Here is a 21,673-nt window from a genome sequence, read left to right as displayed (position 1 = left end):
AAAAAGGGAGAGCAGGCTGATGCAGAAGGACAATTGACCTGGAAATCTGGTGGGTAATGGTAATATTAGGTATGTTCAATGTGGTGACTGCTCAGGTGTGTGAGATTGTCAACACTCCTTAAATGGTGTTCTCGAAATGCTTGTAGTATGTGTAACTATTCTTGAACACAGAGTTTTTGCTTTGACAAAAGCAGTTTGTAAGCAATTTGTTGGCAATGCCTGTACCAGGCAGCAATAGAGGTGATAGACACAGGAGCAGTGATTGTGGACATACCAATCAGGTAGATGTAACCAGGCTGAACCACTGTGGGGAGAAAAAGAGAAGAAATGCAGTGACAAACAAGGAAACAAGGTAGGTGCAGACAATGGAAGCATGGAGGAATAAGGTTTATCCAGAGACAGACAAGAAACTAGAGTGTCTGCTAACCTATTCTATTCCTCATGAGTATTTATGTCATTCATTTTGTTGGTTCACTTTATCTTCAGTATATTCCATAGCACCTGGGCACATACTAGGTAAGTGCTCAGTAATTTTTAAATGAGTGAATAAAAACAATAAGCTCAAAAACCTAGGAAAGGAGGTTGAGAGTCAAAGATGCTCCGAAGAGCAAAGGTAATCATGCTTTTTTTTTAAATTCAGTTTTGCTGAAACTTATCGATATGAACTACTAAGTATCAAAAAATGAATCACCAATACTTCTCAAAGTATTCCATAAAATAGAAGAGGAGGGAACCCTCCCAAACTCATTCTATGAAGCCAATATCACACTGATACCTAAACCAGACAGAGACTCATCAAGGATAGAAAATTTCAGACCAATATCCTCAATGAAACATCGACGCAAAAATTCTCAACAAAATTTTAGCAAATCGCATACAAAAACATATTAAAAAGATAGTGCACCATGATCAAGTGGGTTTCATCCCAGGGATGCGAGGTTGGTTCAACATCAGGAAATCAATAAATGTAATTCACCATATCAATAGACTTAAAGTCAAGAATCACATGATTATTTCAATAGATGCAGAAAAAGCATTTGATAAAATACAGCATCCCTTCATGCTCAAAACACTAGAAAAAATAGGGATAGTGGGAACATTCCTTAACATTGTAAAGGCCATTTATGCTAAGCCCATGGCTAATATCATTCTAAATGGTGGAAAACTGAAAGCATTCCCCCTAAAAACCAGAACAAGGCAGGGATGCCCTCTTTCACCACTTCTATTCAACATCGTTCTTGAGACTCTAGCCAGAGCAATTAGACAAACCAAAGAAATTAAAGGAATACGAATTGGAAAGAAGAACTCAAACTATCCCTGTTCGCTGATGACATGATTATATATTTAGAGGAACCTGGAAATTCCACCAGAAAACTCTTAGAACTCATAAGTGAATTTAGTAAAGTAGCAGGTTACAAGATCAATGCTCATAAATCCAATGCATTTTTATACATAAGTGATGAATCTTCAGAAAGAGAAATTAGGAAAACTACCCCATTCACAATAGCCTCGAAAAAAATAAAATACTTGGGAATCAATCTCACAAAAGAGGTGAAAGACCTCTACAATGAGAACTATACAACACTAAAAAAGAAATTAAAGAACACCTTAGAAGATGGAAAGATCTTCCATGTTCTTGGATAGGAAGAATTAATATTGTCAAAATGGCCATACTACCTAAAGTGCTATACAAATTCAATGCAATTCCAATTAAAATCCCAATGACGTACCTTACAGAAATAGAGCAAGCAATTATGAAATTCATCTGGAAGAATAAGAAACCCAGAATAGCTAAAGCAATCCTTAGCAGGAAGAGTGAAACAGGGGGTTTTGCAATACCACATCTTCGACTCTACTACAAAGCAATAGTAACAAAAACAGCATGGTATTGGTACCAAAATAGAAAGGTAGATCAATGGTACAGAATAGAGGACACGGACACAAACCCAAATAAATACAATTTTCTCATACTAGACAAAGGTGCCAAAAATATGCAATGGAGAAAAGATAGCCTCTTCAACAAATGGTGCTGGGAGAATTGGAAATCCATATGCAACAGAATGAAACTAAACCCATATCTCTCACCATGCATGAAACTAAACTCAAAATGGATTAAGGACCTCGGAATCAGACCAGAGACCCTGCAGATTATAGAAGAAAAAGTGGTCCAAATCTTCACCTTGTTGGTCTAGGATCAGACTTCCTTAACAGGACTCCCATAGCACAAGAAATAAAAGCTAGAATCAACCACTGGGATAGATTCAAACTAAAAAGCTTTCTCTCAGCAAAGGAAACTATCAGCAATTCGAAGAAAGAGCCTGCAGAGTGGGAGAATATCTTTGCCAATCATACTTCAGATAGAGCACTAATCTCCAGAATCTATAAAGAACTCAAAAAACTCTACTCCAAGAATTCAAATAATCCAGTTGACAAATGGGCCAAGGAAATGAATAGACACTTCACAGAAGAAGATCTACAAGCAATCAACAAACATATGGAAAAATGTTCAACGTCTCTAGTAATAAGAGAAATGCAAATCAAAACCACCCTAAGATTCCATCTCACCCCAATTAGAATGGCGATTATCAAGAATACGAGCAACAACAGGTGTTGGCGAGGATGTGGGGAGAAAGGTACACTCATACATTGCTGGTGGGGCTGCAAATTAGTGCAGCCACTCTGGAAAGCACTGTGGAGATTCCTTAGAAAACTTGGAATGGACCCTCCATTTGACCCAGCTATCCCACTCCTTGGCCTATACCCAAAGGACCTAAAATCAGCATACTACAGAGATACAGCCACATCAATGTTCATAGCTGCTCAATTCACAATAGCCAGACTGTGGAACCAACCTAGATGCCCTTCAATTGATGAGTGGATAAAGAAACTGTGGTATATATATACAATGGAATATTACTCAGCCATAAAGAATGATAAAATTATGGCATTTGCAGGCAAATGGATGAAATTGGAGAATATCATGCTAAGTGAGATAAGCCAATCTCAAAAAGCCAAAGGACGAATGATATCGCTAATAAGTGGAGGATGACACATAATGGGGGGGAGGGAAGGGTTAGTGTTAGGGTTAGAGTTAGGGTTAGGGAGGGGGGCAAGTATGGAGGAAGGAAGTACTGTATAGAGGGTAAAGAGGGGTGGGAGGGGTGGGGGGAAGGGAAAAAAATAACAGAATGAATCAAACAACATTACTCTATGTAAATTTATGATTACACAAATGGTATGCCTTTATGCCATGTACAAACAGAGAAGCAACATGTATCCCATTTGTTTACAATAAAATAAAAATAAATAAATAAATAAAAATAATAATAATAATAAAAATGAATCAGACTAATCATTGTGACTCGCATTATGGAATTCACTTAAAAGTCAGAAAACCTGTGTTAGGCTCAGGATGGGGAGGTGAGGGGTACTCAGTAACATTTTGACACTGAGGTTTTGCCCTATTAGACATGCTATTATTAAATTCTGAGAAAATATGAAATTTCAGCAGAGAGAAATTGAAAAGCAGGATTCTGATTTTTTGATTATTCATCCAACAAATAGTATGTTTGTCAGTCACTGTGCTTGGCACTGGGCATATAATGCTGAGATAGACACTATTCCAATTTTTAGTAATTGACAGTCTTTGGCAATCAGGAAGTAAACAAATTATTGCAATACGTAGACTGGAGTTTCCCTGTTGTCCTCTTTGATGAATTCACTCATTTCATCCCAACACTGATCTGGACCCGGAATTCAACACCTCTACAAGTTCCCCCACACCATGCTTGAGCTGTTGGGAAATCAGAATCCAATCATAAGACAGTGATTTAATATGAATTGTGACTGTGCACTGCATCCTGCTTAAACAATTTATCCTCGACTCTCTGTAGAGACATGTTTAAGTAGCTCTAAGATGGTGGCTGGCATTGGGCCAAGAGGTGGCGCATAATTAGTGTTAACATGGCATGATCTACCTTTGCCTGATTGGTTGATGTCTCTTCTGCACTAGTGGTCAACAGATGTTCCTCATTTTTAATTGGTACGGTGGCGTGTGCTCCAATTGTGCTAATCCTAAACTGATTGGTTGCTGTAGGTATATAAGACATTCTCATCACCTGGGCGGGGGTCGCAGGTCGCAGATCGCAGAACGCGGGACTAAGCACACACCTCTAGGTCACAGGTCGCAGGTCCCAGGTTGCAGGACGCAGGACACAGCCTGCAGGCCGCAGGACACAGCCTGCAGGCCGCAGGCTGCATGCCGCACCCCACACCTCCAAGAAGCGACCCACCTTTAAGAAGCAGTAGACCTCTGAAAGCTAGCCTCTCTGAAAGCGTAGCACCTCTAAAATTAAGCAAGCCTCTCTTCCTCTAAGTCTCTTTTCCTCTAAGCAAAGCCTCTCTTCCTCTATAAACTAGTGAATAAGCAAGCAAGGAAGAAAGCAGCCCAAAGAAAGATAATAGAAGTAGTTCATTCCCAGTCCACCTCCAATTCCTTCCCATGGGATTGTTGCTGCGGGCCGGCAACAACTCTCCAAAAGTTAACCAGCTCTAAATTAACCCTTTGTGCTATGGCATTTTGCATGGAAATACCTGGTTTTGTTCTGCACCAATCAGATTCAAAAGAACCTTTTTGTATTCTACTAAATGAATCCACTCACACAAAAGTATTTTTACACAATTTAGACTTCACTGGGAGGGTCATTAAGGAACAGAGAGGAGGGGCTTTAGATTTTAAACCCCATAATAAGCTCTTTAAAGATACATTCTTTCTATTTCCACAACCACTTTACATGGACATGGTGGGGAGGAGCTCCTGTCTCTGTTTCTATGCTTCCTAATTTGCCCCCTTACTACCTCTTCTTATCCTTTCTCTTCACTTTTTCTCGTGTACTATATAAACTTGTTGAATCATCTCTTTTCTTTTACACAGAATAATTCGATTCTAAAGGAGTTGGCACTTCCAAATTTCATACCGGGCCCTCTTGCTCTGTTTACTTGCCCAGTTAACAGGATTGAATTTCACCAAGTGCATTTATAGATTACATTTGGTAACAAATTCTTGAAGCTCCATCAACTATCCCAAGTCTGCCCACAAAGACATGCAGATAAATTCACTATTCTGATTCTCGGTACAATGGTGCTGAGTGGGATTGTGGTAAGTGTTATGACTGAGAAACTATGGAGTGCAGTGAGAGAAGGTTGGAGGGGCATCTGCCTCCCATTTCAGGGGTCACGGAAGAAGGAGGCTACAGTCCTAAACAGAACTTGGATAAGAAACAGCCAACAGGCAAAGGGTTTGGGTCATTGGTTGGGAGAAGGAGGAAGGAAATATTTCTCCAAGGAGGAACCAAATCTCAGGAGTAAATTACACATAAAAAATAAAACAATGAGTATAGTAATAATGAATCCCACCATTATTTGCAACTATAATGTACCAATAAAAATATGGAAAAAGAAAAGTTGCTAATCCAATATGAAATAAAAAATAAAATAAATAAAATAAAGATACACACACAGAAAAGAAAATCACATCTCACATGACTCTTTCTCTTGAGTTGTCTTTCCTAGGACTCTCATCATGCCCTTAAATATGATACTTCAAAATGTTGGTGAGGATGTGGGGAAAAAGGTACACTCATATGCTGCTGATAGGAAGGCAAAATGACACAACCATTACGGAAAGAAGTATGGAGGTTCCTCAGAAAACTTGGAATGGAAGCACTATTTGACCCAGTCATCTCACTCCTCAGGTTATACCCAAAGGACTTACAATCAGCATACTATAGTGATGCGGCCACATGAATATTAATAGCAGCTCAATTCACAATTGCTAAACTATGGAACCAACCTAGGTGTCCTTCGACAGATGAATGGATAAAGAAAATGTGGTGTATATATATGATGGAATATTACTCAGCTTTAAAGAAGAATAAAATTGTGGCATTTGCTGGTAGACGGAGTTAGAGAATATCATGCTAAGTGAAATAAGACAAACACAAAAAAACCAAAGGCTGAATGTTTTCTCTGATATGCAGATGCTAATTCACAATAAGGGGGCAGGATAGGGAAGAATAGAGTTACTTTATATTAGGTAGAGGGAAGTGAAGGAAGGGGAAGGGGTATGAGGGTAGGAATGGTAGTAGAGTGAAACAGACATTATTACCTCATGTGCACATATGACTGTATGTCCAATGTGATCCTACAATATATATAATCAGAAAAATGAGAGATTACCTCCATTTATGTATGCACTATCAAAATGTACAAATGCATTCTACTGTCATGTACAATAAATTAGAACAAGTTAAAAAATTTTTTAAAACTTTGCTTTTATAAGCAAAAAAAAAAAAACCTACTGATGTTGACATTTCTTTTGGTTATTTCCTGGATAACTTTAATAATTTCTCAAAATGTCACAAAGATAGGAGATGTTTTCTCAATTTTTTTATAGTGGTATTGCATCTGTATGATTAGAATACACAGCCATTGCATACTATGTTCTTTGTAGGTATAATTTAGACTTATTTCTATACTATAACTGACGGTTAATTCTTACCACAAATCTTTATATCACACTCTTCAGTCATTTTATCTACTTCAAGTTCATTTTTGTTTAATAGCTTTCTTAGGAAGAACTTGAGCAAAATAGTCCCTAAGTTCTACATGATTTTTATAATTACAGGTCAATTTGTCTTATTATAAAATTCTTGACTCATTTTGCTTTTTTGAGTTCCTTAAACATTTTACTCCACCGAAATTTAGCTTAAAATATTAATGTTAAAAAAGCAGTGAAAAGAGAATTTCAGAAAAAGACATAAATAAAAATAAAATGATATGCTACATAAGGAACAATTTATTAAAAAATGGTACAATCATCATACATTTAGATGGATTTAGGAAAAAACCCACTTACAAAAGTAACCACACTCAGAGTTATAATCTAAAATTGATATAGCCACAGCCATAATAGAAAACTTATCGTACCTCTTTCAGATATTTATAAATCAAACCTAAAATTAGCACTCCTGTTTCTAGTTCCTCCTGTGCTGAGTGATTTGTAATTATATCCTGGACATTGTGACTGTTATGCTGTGAAGGCCGTGAATTCTGTTTTATTCCTCAGAATTGTGTTGATATTTTTGATGCAGCAAGTAACTAACTTGGTTCAACTTAAACTGCAAACTTTCTCACAGGTAGTTTTGAAGAATTCAGATCTCAAGTTTTCTAGGTTTAGCTGCAAACTGCTTCATATTTACCCTGTAGTTGTGCTTCAAGGGTCAGCTAGATTGTTGTACAAAGTTCTTATGGCCTGGGATTTCCCCTTCCTTCCAGTGACTGTAGGCGTTGGAGGTGAAGGGGTGCTGGTTCTATTGTGGATAGAGCCTCAATGCCCGTCTGCAAAATGCATTTAGGCTAAGGATTGAAAACAGGAGACTCACCTCTTGATAGCTCCTTCTTCCAGACTTTGGCTTCCCTCCAAAGCTGCCTGCTTTTGTATACTCTCCTTAGCCTGCTGGTAGTTGTATCTAGGACCCATCTGTCTGCTTGCCCCTAGAAAGTCAGCACTCTGGAGCTGAGAGTTGATGGGAAGGGATTAGGTTTATGCAAGGGCTGGTCCTGAGAAGATGGAGAGGGTATTGTCCTGAAGCACCAACTCAGGGAAGCTGTGTACACAAAGTGTTTTATGAAGAGGAGGAGGTCCAAGGAACAGTGGGCAGGAAGGCTTTAGGCTGAGTGGGATCTTCTTCATCCGGGACCCGTGTTTTCTTTTCTGTAGGAACATCCGTGAGATAGCCAACCAACTTTCATCTCCTAAGTCAATCCCTAGAATTCTTTAATCAAACACATTCATTCTCTGCAAATTAAACATTATTCCAGTTTTAATTAGTGAACAAGGTGAGCAAGTCCTTGGCCCACATTTTTATGTTATCTGAAGACCATCAGATGTCCTGGGCTCTGAAAAACTAAAAGGATATTACTGTTGAGGTGATCTCGGGGCCAGTGTTTCTCTAGCTCCTTTTCATGCAAGAGTTGACTATCTCGGTCATTCAAAGGTAATCTTCCTTAGAATTTACAACACTGAACAAAGGAGAAAGCAAAGAACACCTTTACAAGGGGCAATTTACAAAATAGAGCTAATCCAAATTAGGGTGGTGTTTCTGTTGTCATTATTATAGCTGTTTTGGTATTTGGTTCAGAGTTGAAAATTGCTTTCTGAAGAAGAGCCAGTCACAAGTCACTTGGGCATACAGGAAACAGAAATCATTTATGGTTTAGTTTATGGGCTTTAAAAAAACTTATTCCCCACCCATATTCTCCTTCCCCTATTCCCACAGGCATGTATTCTACTCTATTGATTCCTCAGAGATTCCAGCTCTTACTCAATACACATGTGTGTGGCCTTGAAAGATATATAATAAGTGTTAGCATGTGCATTTATCTTTTTATTTTTATTTTTTTGGAGAGGAAAATGAAGAGTTATTTAGATATGACACTTTAGATTCTAAACAAAACATACAATAACTGAAGAGGGGACCAAATTTTTAAAGAAAAGGCTGTTGATAATGGGATATACATACATTTCAAAGATTTATATAAAATGATAAATATCATTGAGGTAAAACTGGCAGAAGGTTCAATTCAAAACTCAAGAAGAGTAGAGCTAAGTCAGGGAGTGTTCCATTTAGCAGAAAGTCTTCCCTTGGAAAAACAAAAGCATTCTTTCAGAGCATCTGAATGCCTTAATAGGATGATATCTTGTTCTCACACAACATAAAAACATCATTTTCTACGCCTCTTGGATTGTTAACCAAATTGCCAAATGTTCTTCCTCTGGACCTCTTGCCTATAGTCTCTTTACCTTGAAATCTTGAAGAAAGGTGAATGCTTTTATTTACAACTGCATTGCACTGTTTTTTTTTTTTTATTCATTAAGCATGTATTTATTGATTAAAGCAACTCTTTATTTGGCATCTGGTGAGATGCCTGTGATAGCTAAGTCAGGGGTGAAGAGGTGAGTGCTAGATGCATGGATTCCTCGAGGTTAATTGAACAAATTCCATCTGTGCCTTTTGCTACTGTTGTTGTTTTGCTTTTGGCAAAGACAACTCTATTAAGGCAAACTAAAGCTTCTACCCCTTTCTATAAGTACAGAGCATTTATCATTTTTGGAATTTATTTATTTACTTATTTTTTACAGACTGCATTTTGATTCATTGTACACAAATGGGGTACATCATTTTGTTTCTATGGTTGTGTACAATGTAAATTCATACCATTTGTGTCATTGTACATGTACATAGGGTAATGTCTGTCTCCTTCCACCATTTTTCATACCCCCTCTCCCTCTCATTTCCCTTTACATAATCCAAAGTTCTTCCATTCTTCTCTCACTTCCCACACCCCCACCCCCATTATATATCATCAACCACTTCTCAGGGAAAATATTCGGTCTTTGATTTTTTGGGGATTGGCTTATTTCACTTAGCATGATATTCTCCAATTCCATCCATTTATCTGCAAATGTCATAATACTATTCTTCTTTATGACTGAATAATATTCCATTGTGTATATATAACACAGTTTCTTTATCCATTCATCTGTTGAAGGGCATCTAGGTTGGTTCCACAATCTAGCTATTTTGAATTGAGCTTCTATAAACATTGATGTGACTGTGTTACTGTAGTATGCTGATTTTAAGTCCTTTGGATATAAACTGAGGAATAAGATAACCGGGTCAAAAGGTGGGTCCATTCCAAGTTTTCTGAGGATTCTCCACTCTGCTTTCCAGAGTGGCTGCACCAATTTGCAACTCCACCAGCAATGTATGAGTGTGCCTTTTTCCCCACATCCACTTCAACATCTATTATTGTTTGTGTTCTTGATAATAGCCATTCTAATTGGAGTAAGATGAAATCTTAGAGTTGTTTTAATTTGCATTTCTCTAATTACTAGAGATGATGAACACTTTTTCATATATTTATTTTAACTCCCTGTATGTCTTCTGTGAAGTGTCTGTCCAGTTCCTTTGTCCATTTATTGATTGGGTACTTCGTATTTTTGGTGTAAAGTTTTGTAAGTTCTTTATAGATTTTGAAGATAAGTGCTCTATCTGAAGTGTGTGTGGCATTTATCTTAATCTGTATAGTTTATATTCAAAATTGCTTTTTGAAATCTAGTCATGTCACTATAGTTCTAGTTAGTCATGTCACTATATAATCTAGTTCATGATATCTAGTTCAGGGGAACTGCTTATAGTCCATTGTATGAAAATACATAGTTTAATTTATTCATTCTCCTAAATAAACCACATCCTTTTCTTCCCAATACACCTAATAATGTAATAATTTTATACACACTTTCAATTTATATTCGCTTTGGCTTTTCTATTGATTTAATGACATTTTCCTTTTTCTTTTTAGTCTTGATATTATAGTCCAGGTAACAGTTTCTGGGTTTAGATGTTACATATAGTTTATCCCACTTTTTGTCTTTTAGCTTTTCTATGGTTCTTTATTAAATAAAACTTTCATTTTTGAAGTAATTGAATATGTAAAAGCTTTTTTATAATTTTTTGCAGTCTTATTCAAGAAATACTTCCTGGTTTGAGGTAATCAAGAAACTGAACTTTTTTTTTAAATTTAGCTTTTAATTTTTTACAGACTGCATTTTGATTCATTGTACACAAATGGTGTACATAATTTCGTATCTATGGTTGTACACAATGCAGATTCATACCATTCATGTAATCATACATGTACATAGGGCTATGATGTCTGTCTCATTCCACCATTTTTCATACCCCCCCTCATTTTCTTCTACATATTCTAAAGTTCCCCCATTATTCTCTTATTCCCCACCCCCATTATATATCATCCTCCACTTATCAGGGAAAACATTAGGCCTTTGGTTTTTTGGGCTTGGCTTATTTCACTTAGCATGATATTCTCCAATTCTATCCATTTATTTGCAAATGCCATAAAATTATTCTTCTTTATGGCTGAATAGTATTCCATTATGTATATATACCAGAGTTTCTTTATCCATTCATCTGTTGAAGGGCATCTAGCTTTTCTCAGCAAAGGATACAATCGAGAATGTGAAGAGAGAGCCTACAGAGTGGGAGAAAATCTTTTCCACACACACTTCAGATACAGCACTTATCTCCAAAATTTATAAAGAACTTACAAAATTTTATAACAAAAATACAAAGAACCCAATCAATAAATGGGCCAAGGACCTGGACAAACACTTTACAGAAAAGACACACAGGCAATTAAGAAATATATGAAAAAGTGTTCATCTCTAGTAATTAAAGACATGCAAATTAAAACAACTCTAAGATTTCATCTTACCCCAATTAGAATGGCTTTTATCAAGAACACAAACAATAATAGATGTTGGCATGGATGTGAGGAAAAAGGCACACTCATACATTGCTGGTGGAGTTGCAAATTGGTGCAGCCACTCTGGAAAGCAGAGTGGAGAATCCTCAGAAAACTTGGAATGGACCCACCTTTTGACCCAGTTATCCCACTCCTCAGTTTATATCCAGAGGACCTAAAATCAGCGAACTATAATAACACAGCCACATCAATGTTTATTGCAGCTCAGTTTACAACAGCTAGATTGTGGAACCAACCTAGATGCCCTTCAACAGATGAATGGATAATGAACATTTTTATTTTGTATTTTTAATTGAAATATTTCTATTTAGATCTTTCAATCATATATTTTATTGCTTACCATGGGGTACATAGCTTTGAGTTTTTTCCATAGAGTAAATAATTTTCTCAGTACAATTTGTTAAGTGTAATTTTCTGATTTCTAATTTTGTCACTAACATATAATAAACTTGTATACATAAACAGGCCTTTTCTAGAGGAATTTTTTTTCTATTTGATTGCTTCACTTCATTGATATTACATTTGTATAATCCTGTTTTTATTATAGTAATTTATGCCAGGGTTAGTACTTTTTAAAATAATTCCTAGATATTTATAGACTATTACCTTCCACAAAATTTTAGAATCAGTTAGTCAGGTCCCTTTGTCCCACACAAGAACATCCTCTTTAGAATATATTTAGATATAGAGTATGTTTAAATTATTTTTAGAACAATGAACCATTTTATATGAATCCCTCCTACATTTCAAAGTTATATACCTTTCTTTTCATTAACGTATTTTAAAATTGTTTCATCAAGATCAGAACTTACCATCCTATTACATTTTCTATTATTCATTTTTGGTATAGATAATGCTATCAATGTCATAAGTTTAAACTGTATTTGGCCCAGAGCTGACTCTCTAAACTCTAATAACTTGCAAACTCTGGTTTTCTTTTAGTCATTTACTATATCTAAAAAAACAAAATGAAGAAGAGAAAATGGGTAAAAAGATAGTCCACATCTTCCCTTACAATTCTCATACCTCTGTCGGTTGGTTTGCTTGATTTTAATGCTCATAAATTTTAATGTATTGAACGTGAGTTCAGTTTCTGGCCAACATTCTTATTCTTGTCTTGCTCCTGACATTGAAAGTGTTTAAGGCTTTACACTTATTGACCTTTAATGCTAAATAAATTTTGGAATATATCAAATGTATTTTGGACAACCACAGTCCCAATCCAATAAATTTGAAAACAATTTTAAAATCATGAGATTTTGTCCTTAATCTGTTAAGATACAAATTATACTGAGGGACTTTTCTTTCTTGAGCTATCTTCACATTCCTGAGTTAATTCATAAACAGACATGGCAAACACACACACACACACGCACATACACACACACATAGACCCCTATCTCACTAAATTATGGATTTTCAGAGATTTTATATGTACATTTATGGAGAAAGAGAATTTAAAAGCTCATATTCATGAGTGAAATAGACTTACACTTTTCCTTGCTTATCAAATTGTAGTATCAAATATATTCAGATCATGTAAAATGAATTGGACAGTTTTTGTTCATTATACAAGTTAGTAATATTTGTGCTCACCAATAAAATCTCCTCAGTTTGTGACTTTTGGAGGTGGGTAAATGTAAAAATGTTTATCATCATGATTATATAGCTATGAATACTTTGGACATTTCATAATTATTTTATACCAATTTTTCTATCCCCTATTGTGAAAATTAAGATTCTGTTTTCTATTTTACGGATCTATAAAAGAAGATTCTTGTTTGAGATTTATTTATTTGCCTATCTCTATATATATCCTGCTTGGTTTTGCCAAAGGTTTGTCAGTCTTCTAAATTTTCCCAAGGATTCAAGTCAGGTTCTGTTCATCTTTAATTTTAATTATATCTCATTCTTTCCTTACAGCTTTAAAAATAGACGTGAGTAGAGTTTTTCTTTAGAACTGACTTGACTACAGAGGAGAAAATTAAACGCAGAGGAAGCAGGGCTGACCTCATGAAGCCTGAAGAACATCCTCAACCTTGAGGAGAATACAGCAATCAGGAAATAAGTCATGGTGGCTGGGGAGGAAAAGACTGCTCGTCAGAGGTCAAAGATATTTTGAGGTAGAACTAACAGAAATTAATTATTGGATATAAGGTGGATCTGAAAAGGAAGAGCAAATGCACTGACATCAATTTATCACCCTTATTTATTCTCTGAGTTATATTTCTTGTATTGAATATGTTTTTCTACAACTGTTCATTCAAACTGTTCATTTATTGAGGTAAAAACATAAATGTTGACATTGTATGTAAAACTTTCAGGCAATTTAAATAATATTTCTCATCAAAGGTAAATAAATATTCAAACTCATCGTGAGTACAAATGACTGGGAACACGTTCATTTCATCATACGTCACATGTCTTATCCTTTCAGTTTTGTCTGCTCTAAACTTATCCAACTTCCTGCATCCCTAGCCAGGTTTCCCTGTCTCTCCTGCTCATCCACCCCAGTGAAGGGGAGTCGGCTCTCTGGAGGGCAAGGAACCAAGGCTATGATAAAGTTATTCTCAAAGTAAATTTGGAGGCTGGGCCACGGCGGTTTTAAGCGGAGTTCAAGGAGACAGGGGCGAAGCGGCTGAAGGTGCCTTGCCAGGGATAGTGGAGCTGCCCACTCTGGAACAGCTCAAAGTGGAGGAGGTGAAAGTCAGCTCTACGGTGCTGAAAGCTGCAGCCCCTCACTATGGGGCTCAGTGTGATAAGCCCAACAAGGAGTTCATGCTGTGCCGCTGGGAGGAGAAGGATCCGAGGCGGTGTTTAGAGGAAGTTAAGATGGTCAATAAGTGTGCTCTGCAATTCTTCAGGCAGATAAAGTGTCACTGTGCGGAACCTTTTACAGCATACTGGACCTGCATCGATCACTCTGGCCTGCAGTTATTCCGTTACTGTCGCAAACAGCAGGCAAAATTTGAGGATTGTGTGCTGGACAAATTGGGCTGGGTGCAGCCTGACCTGGAAGAACTGTCAAAGGTCACCAAAGTGCAAACAGATCGGCCTTTAAGAGAGAATCCCTATCACTCAAGAGCAAGACCAGAGCCCAACCCTGAGACAGAAGGAGATCTGAAGACTGCCAAGCATGGCAGGCGCCTTTTTTTCTGGACCATGTAGAAATGGGTCAAGGGCCATGCTCAGTCACGCGCCCAGACAACTGGTGAAAACGCCCATGTGGTTTGCATCCGCCGATAGTGTGTCCTTTCCTGGATCACAAACATTAACAAAAAAACTAATGTATGTGACTTGGCAGTTATTCTATACCATTTCCTGTCCATTAAAAATTTTAAAGGAAAAAAAAACAAAAGATAAATTTGTTAATGGCACATGCCAAGTCTTCACTGAATGCGGCCTGACCCTGAACTCTAGCACTGACCTATGCACATACCTATCTGCACTGAACTATGCACATACCTGTCTGGGAGAGACCAGGAAGCCTTCTACTGTGAGAAGCCTCCACACATGCCCTGTGAGGCACTGACCCATGTGACCACCAAGAACCGAGAAATTTCTTATCTTACTGTCAAGAAAAAAAGCCTTTTCCACAAGCGAGTATACTTTTTAATGCAATGAGAGGTGCTCCCAGGCCGAGTTACATTGCCTGTTTCAATACTGAGCGTGATCCTGCTCTCAGAAGCCTCCTTTACCCTTCTCACGACTCCACACGTAGTTTGCTTTTCCCTTGACATCTTTCATAGAAGGGGGCTGCACATGGTGGAGTTCTAATAACATGTCTCTACTTCTCCGTAACAACTGGTATTATAACATTTGGTCATCTATTTTAGTATAGACATAGGTTTTATAAAATACACTCTGTGGAAAACTTTCTCTGCTATGTGCTTCACTGAAAAAAGACTCCTTGGTAAGTGTATGATAGCATCAGGCTATGTCACCTCCCATATCTTGTTCAACAGATTCTACCATTTAAGTGTCATTGCATTCATCCACTTCCCTCCATGTCCACTGCTGCTATTCTAATTGTGACCACCACCATGATCTCACCTACATGACTATAATGGCTTCCCACCTGGTCTCCCTCCCTTCATCAATCATACGCTCCTTGAACCCACTCTGCACTGCACCCAAGCAATCTTTCTAAAAAGTCAACTCTTACAGGTCATCTGCAGTTGACCTCATGATCAGAGATGCCTCAGTGTACACTGCTCAGGTGGAGGAGTCCTCCCTCTCCACACTCTGACCATCAGTTCCTGGAAGCCCTGGTTGAACAGCCTCCTCCTCGGTGCCCACGTTTCCCCTATCAGTCTTGGCAGCAGCCACACCATGCCTTTCTCCTTCTGCTCACAAACAAATGCTCACTCCCTGGTCTCCTTGTTCTCCACTGATGGCAAAAACACTTCATTGCTTAGAAAGAACTATCAGGGTCTCTTCGTGGGCCATTTTGAGAATTTTCAAAAGGAAACTATCACTACAAATCCCAGAACTGTGAGCCAAGACCTGAAACACCTATCAGTCCCAGAGTCTTTGTTCATCTTGCCACTTTCCAGAAGCTTCAATCCACTTCCTTTTCACTTTCCATTCTCCAAAGCCTATTCTCCTACCCGGTAAGTGACTTGTTTTCCCTACATTTTGTGACAGTGAAATGCTAGATTCTGAGCAATTCCTTTCTTAGCAGTTTTCTAAGTCAAGTTTAGAGTTTTTCTTAGCTTTTAAAAATTATGCTTAGAGGAAGTAAAAGTAAACACCAACCATGGGAAAATAACATGCATTCCTGATGCTTACACAGTATGCGACTTCTGGCTCCTGATTGATAGGGCACAACTCTGAGCATGTAAAAGCATGGTTGAGTTTCTGTTTCTTCCTCATTATCTCCAATGAAGCGAGTCACCAAATCTCTTTTACACATTAACTATCTCTATGATTAAGTCTCAGTGAAAATGAAAACATACTACCTTTCTTTTCATAGGACTGGACCTAAAGACATCTCAATAACAGAGAACAGGGTAATGCTTATGTCTGTTGTACCTAGCACCTGAGCACCCATTCTTCCCTTGACCTTTCTTACTACCTCCATTTACACACACACACACACACACACACACACACACACACACACACACACACTTGAAACAAAGAGTGAATCAAAGGGAGAGAGGGAGAGTAGTGGAGGTAAGAAGGGGGACTGAAGTAGGAAGATCCAGGTAGTCTTCATCAAGTGGAGGGAGGAAATGCAGTGTACATTTATGCACAAACCCCATGAACCCACTACTTCTGCCAGTCATGTTGATGGACAGAAGGAGAGAGCAATGCATAAAGATAAATGCATTGTCTTCCTTCACATGATCATCAGAAAGCAAGTATGTAGGGCAAGATTAGCACTAGCAGGAAACACAGCTTAGAGAGAGAAGCAGTGGTCTTATGATAAAAGTTCTATGATAAGGAACTTAGGTGCCTTAAGTAAGTGGAAGGAAGAAAATTAAGGGCTTTAAACAATAATGCAGTTGCATTTGCAATTGGAAAGGTGCTCTGGAAGTTGTGTTGAAGAATTTAAGTGGGATAAAATAAGCTGGCCAATTAGAAAACTACAGTAAGTCAAGAAAAAAAAAATAAACTTGAATAAGTGGTATGGAAGCAGATAGAAAACCTGAAGATTTGATAAATAATGTGAATCTAAAATTCTAGGACACATTGACATATGTGGCAGATAAGTAGCGCTGCCTTGGACTTCAGGTACTCTCAGGAGGGTGGAAAGGCTTCCAAGGGCTGGAGATGTAGCTCAGAGGTAGAGGGTGAGCCCTCTACCTCTATCTTAGCAGGCAAAAGATCCTGGGTTCAATTCCCAGTATAAAAAACAAAAGAAAGTCTTCCAAAATTCTAATTCATTTATAATACCCATGTCTAAAATATACAATAAAATAGTAGTTTTAAGTTATAAAAAATTTAAAATTTTTCCTTCACTTACAAACAGATGATTCACATCTGTATTATGTGGACACACAAGCTATTTTGTTTTCTTATTTTTTAAAGATCCAAAGTGGGAGTTAAAACGATGGAAAGAACTTAAACATATTGATGTCTCCCATTGTAACTGTAAGTCTGCTCTCTCTTGTGGTGGCTGCTGTCTGGCATGTGTCTTACACAGGGGAAAGTTATAAGTGTTAACTCTTAGATGTAGTTCCAGCAACAAAATCCCCAGCAGGTATCTGTGATCTCAATCATGCAGCTTTAAAGAAAGAAATCAATACAAGGAAATTATTTCAAACTTTGTTTCAAACAGATTTCATCTTGATTTATCCTAAAGGAGAAACTATAGTATCCTATATTCATCTCCCAGAGTTTGAGGTGTTGTGCAAATAAATATCTTTGATGGATAACCCATGACTTCAGAGTAGAAACACTAGTTTGGGCATAACCTTCAGATTTTAGTTGATGCACTTAACAATTTTATCTGGGATTTCCTTTTCTAAAATTGTTTTAATGGCAAACACAAAGCAATATTATGAAAAAATATGAAGGAATAATATTTATACTACCATAGATTTAAAATAAAGGTATAAAGCCCAAGTTCGTCAGTAACTTAGTATCCCAGGCAACTCATAATGATTCATTGTCAATGTTTATTCATTTAATCAGCAAATGTTTATTGAGGGTCTAACAGATATGGGCAAATGATGAAAATTTGTGATCTAAAAACATTTAATCTATTAATTCTTTGAAGAAAACAAAAGCAGAAGGAATTATGTCAAAGTTACTATTTGACTGAGGCCTGAAGGGTAGTAGTCAGAGAATAAGGTGAAAGAGAAACCTCGTAAAGATCCTGGGTATAATTGCCATATCTCAGTAAATAGCAATACAGAGAAAAAGCTAAATTTAAGTAATTTCTAATTGCCCATGTATTTATGCATTGAAATAAAAGGAAAATATTGCATGGCACCTACTCTAAAAAGTGTTCCTTGCTAGAAGTAATCACAATAATGTTCTTCCCTATATTTTTCAATTTGATATAGCTTTTTGTCTGATAACTTCAGTCATGAACAAAATGATCATGGATAACTATCATGGATAGTACACAAGTAGGGTGAGCCTATGGTGGGATGCAGCAAAGTATGGGGCTAGAAACAGGAAGAATCTAAACCATAGTTCTCAAGTGCCATGCTGAAATTTTCAGTATTCATTTGGTAGACCTCAAATCGCCAGAGATCAAATGAGCAAGTGACTGGTACAATCCCCTTTTATGCTTTTAAAAAGCAAATTCACAATTGAACAAAACAAGCACGACCTATAAAAGGCAAGTTAATGCTACTGGGATAGATTCAAACTAAAAAGCTTTCTCTCAGCAAAGGAAACTATCAGCAATGTGAAGAAAGAGCCTACAGAATGGGAGAATATCTTTGCCAATCATACTTCAGATAGAGCACTAATTTCCAGAATCTATAAAGAACTCAAAAAACTCTACTCCAAGAATTCAAATAATCCAGTTGACAAATGGGCCAAGGAAATGAATAGACACTTCACAGAAGAAGATCTACAAGCAATCAACAAACATATGGAAAAATGTTCAACGTCTCTAGTAATAAGAGAAATGCAAATCAAAACCACCCTAAGATTCCATCTCACCCCAATTAGAATGGCGATTATCAAGAATACGAGCAACAACAGGTGTTGGCGAGGATGTGGGGAGAAAGGTACACTCATACATTGCTGGTGGGGCTGCAAATTAGTGCAGCCACTCTGGAAAGCAGTGTGGAGATTCCTTAGAAAACTTGGAATGGACCCTCCATTTGACCCAGCTATCCCACTCCTTGGCCTATACCCAAAGGACTTAAAATCAGCATACTACAGAGATACAGCCACATCAATGTTCATAGCTGCTCAATTCACAATAGCCAGACTGTGGAACCAACCTAGATGCCCTTCAATTGATGAGTGGATAAAGAAACTGTGATATATATATATATATATATATATATATATATATATACATACAATGGAATATTACTCAGCCATAAAGAATGATAAAATGATGGCATTTGCAGGCAAATGGATGAAATTGGAGAATATCATGCTAAGTGAGATAAGCCAATCTCAAAAAGCCAAAGGATGAATGATATCGCTAATAAGTGGATGATGACACATAATGGGGGGGAGAGAAGGGTTAGTATTAGGGTTAGAGTTAGGGTTAGGGAGGGGGGCAAGTATGGAGGAAGGAAGGACTGTATAGAGGGAAAAGGGGTGGGAGGGGTGGGGGGAAGGGAAAAAATAACAGAATGAATCAAACAACATTGTTCTATGTAAATTTATGATTACACAAATGGTATGCCTTTACGCCATGTACAAACAGAGAAACAACATGTATCCCATTTGTTTACAAAAAATAAATAAATAAAAAATAAATTTAAAAAAATGCTACTAAGGTACTACTAAGGGGTACAAAATAAAATTTCTGTAAATAGAAGAAAATATACTGTTTCTGAATGGATGACTTCAAATTGAAAAGAAGTCTGTATTCTCTGCATAAGTTTTTTTATTGCTGCTGAAACCAAGTGTCTTAACTGGAGAAGGATGTGTTATCTTAATTTTGTTCTTAGGAAGCCGAACATCAGTCTCACTGAGCTTCAATCATCCTTAGTCATATCTGGAAATTCCTTTTTGCCAAAAAAGACAACATATTCATAGGTTTGGAAAATAAGGACCTGAATATCTTGGGGGTCATAGTCTGCCTACCAAAATGTCTAAGCTAATCAAAAAGATGATGCAATACCATATTACAAACATTCAAAATATGAAGTTTATTCTAAAGTTAAAACATGCAATCGTAAGGAAATGAATACCCTGACACATAAATAACATACAAGATATGCCTTTAATAATAAATTCAAAGGCTATCTTATCAGATATGCCAGTTCATTATTGAGGAGAAGTATGATTAGTAACTATGGGTCTTGAGCTCTTAGGGTCATGGTATTCAACCATCGACAGGAGGAGGTTGGGCTTCCTAAAAGCCCAATCATGACACACTGAAATTCTAGCATAATGATGTATTAGAAAAACTCCTGTTGGCAAGAAAAATCATGAGCATTTAAGAGCTATTCTAGTGCACTTCCCAATTTCTCCGCCAGCACCCACATTGACCATGGGTTACAAATGCGGTTACCCCTGAGTGCTCATGGGAGTGTGGTTTCAACACTCACCTGAATACTGAAATCCGCAGATGCTCAAGTCCCTTATATGAGATGGTATGGTATTTGCATATAACCTAGGTATCTTCTTCCATATATTTTAAATAATTTCTAGCTTACTTATAACACCTAATACAATGTAAATGGTACGTAAATGGTTGTTATACTGTACTGTTTAGGACATAACAACAAAAATCTGCACATTCGTAACAGGTGAAATTATTTTCTGAATATTTTCCATCTATGGAATATAAGACAAATGTTATGTAAATAGTTGTTTTGCTTTAAAGATCTTAGACTGTGAGACTGAAGACATATGTTAAGAATGACACAGTAAGAAGATAGAAGGAACTACAGTCAATGATAATATGCAACATCATATTAACCCTGGCCTGCTCATTGCGGAACAGTCGTGTTAGGGACATATAAATTTATATTCTTAAATCATTATTTTTGCCTGTCTTACAGCATCCCAACTTGTTTCCTATCAAATCCACTAAATGCTATCAATATAGAAATGCTGATATAAGAAAACCTAAAATATGGGAACTGAGCATATAGGTCAGTAGTAGAATGTTTTTGCCTAACATGCTTGAGGCCCTGGGTGTGTCTCATCCCCAGCACGGAAAAGAAAAAAAAAGTGAGGTGTTAACTCAGTGGTGGGGCAGCTGCATAGAAAATGATGTCAGCCATCTGATGACCTTTGCTATGCAAAGAGCTGGTGCTCTGCCACATGGGACACCTTGGAAGGAGACAATGACAAAGCGTGCAGTTAGAGAGGAACAGGCTGCAATGTCTCAGACTATCGATTTCTGTTGGATGCTGAATGTCAATTTAGCAAAGTCCTATGGAAAAAAAAATTAACTTCAGTATATCATATACATTTAAAGTTATTAAAACTATATTTAAGCCACTTTTTTTTTCAGTTTTTTTTTATTGTAAACAAATGGGATACATGTTGTTTCTCTGTTTGTACATGGCGTAAAGGCATACCATTTGTGTAATCATAAATTTACATAGAGTAATGTTGTTTGATTCATTCTGTTATTTTTTCCCTTCCCCCCACCCCTCCCACC

General features: G+C 37.1%; 1 protein-coding gene across 1 annotated transcript; it reads left to right on the top strand.

The window, feature by feature from the left end:
- Positions 1 to 215: 215 nt before the first annotated feature.
- LOC306639902 (NADH dehydrogenase [ubiquinone] 1 alpha subcomplex subunit 8-like) lies at positions 216 to 14,794 on the top strand (the record flags this gene model as incomplete). The annotated part of the gene is made up of 3 exons (XM_079103579.1): positions 216 to 352; positions 13,333 to 13,346; positions 13,997 to 14,794. The coding sequence occupies 3 exons, from the start codon at positions 216 to 218 to the stop codon at positions 14,575 to 14,577; spliced, it is 732 nt and encodes a 243-aa protein (XP_078959705.1). The 3' UTR covers positions 14,578 to 14,794.
- Positions 14,795 to 21,673: the final 6,879 nt, after the last annotated feature.

This window comes from Sciurus vulgaris, assembly GCF_902686455.1.
Source record: "Sciurus vulgaris genome assembly, chromosome: 11".
NCBI classification, from domain to species: domain Eukaryota; kingdom Metazoa; phylum Chordata; class Mammalia; order Rodentia; family Sciuridae; genus Sciurus; species Sciurus vulgaris.
The sequence above is the reverse complement of the archived record's forward strand: the minus strand, read 5'-3'. Positions and strand labels throughout refer to the sequence as shown.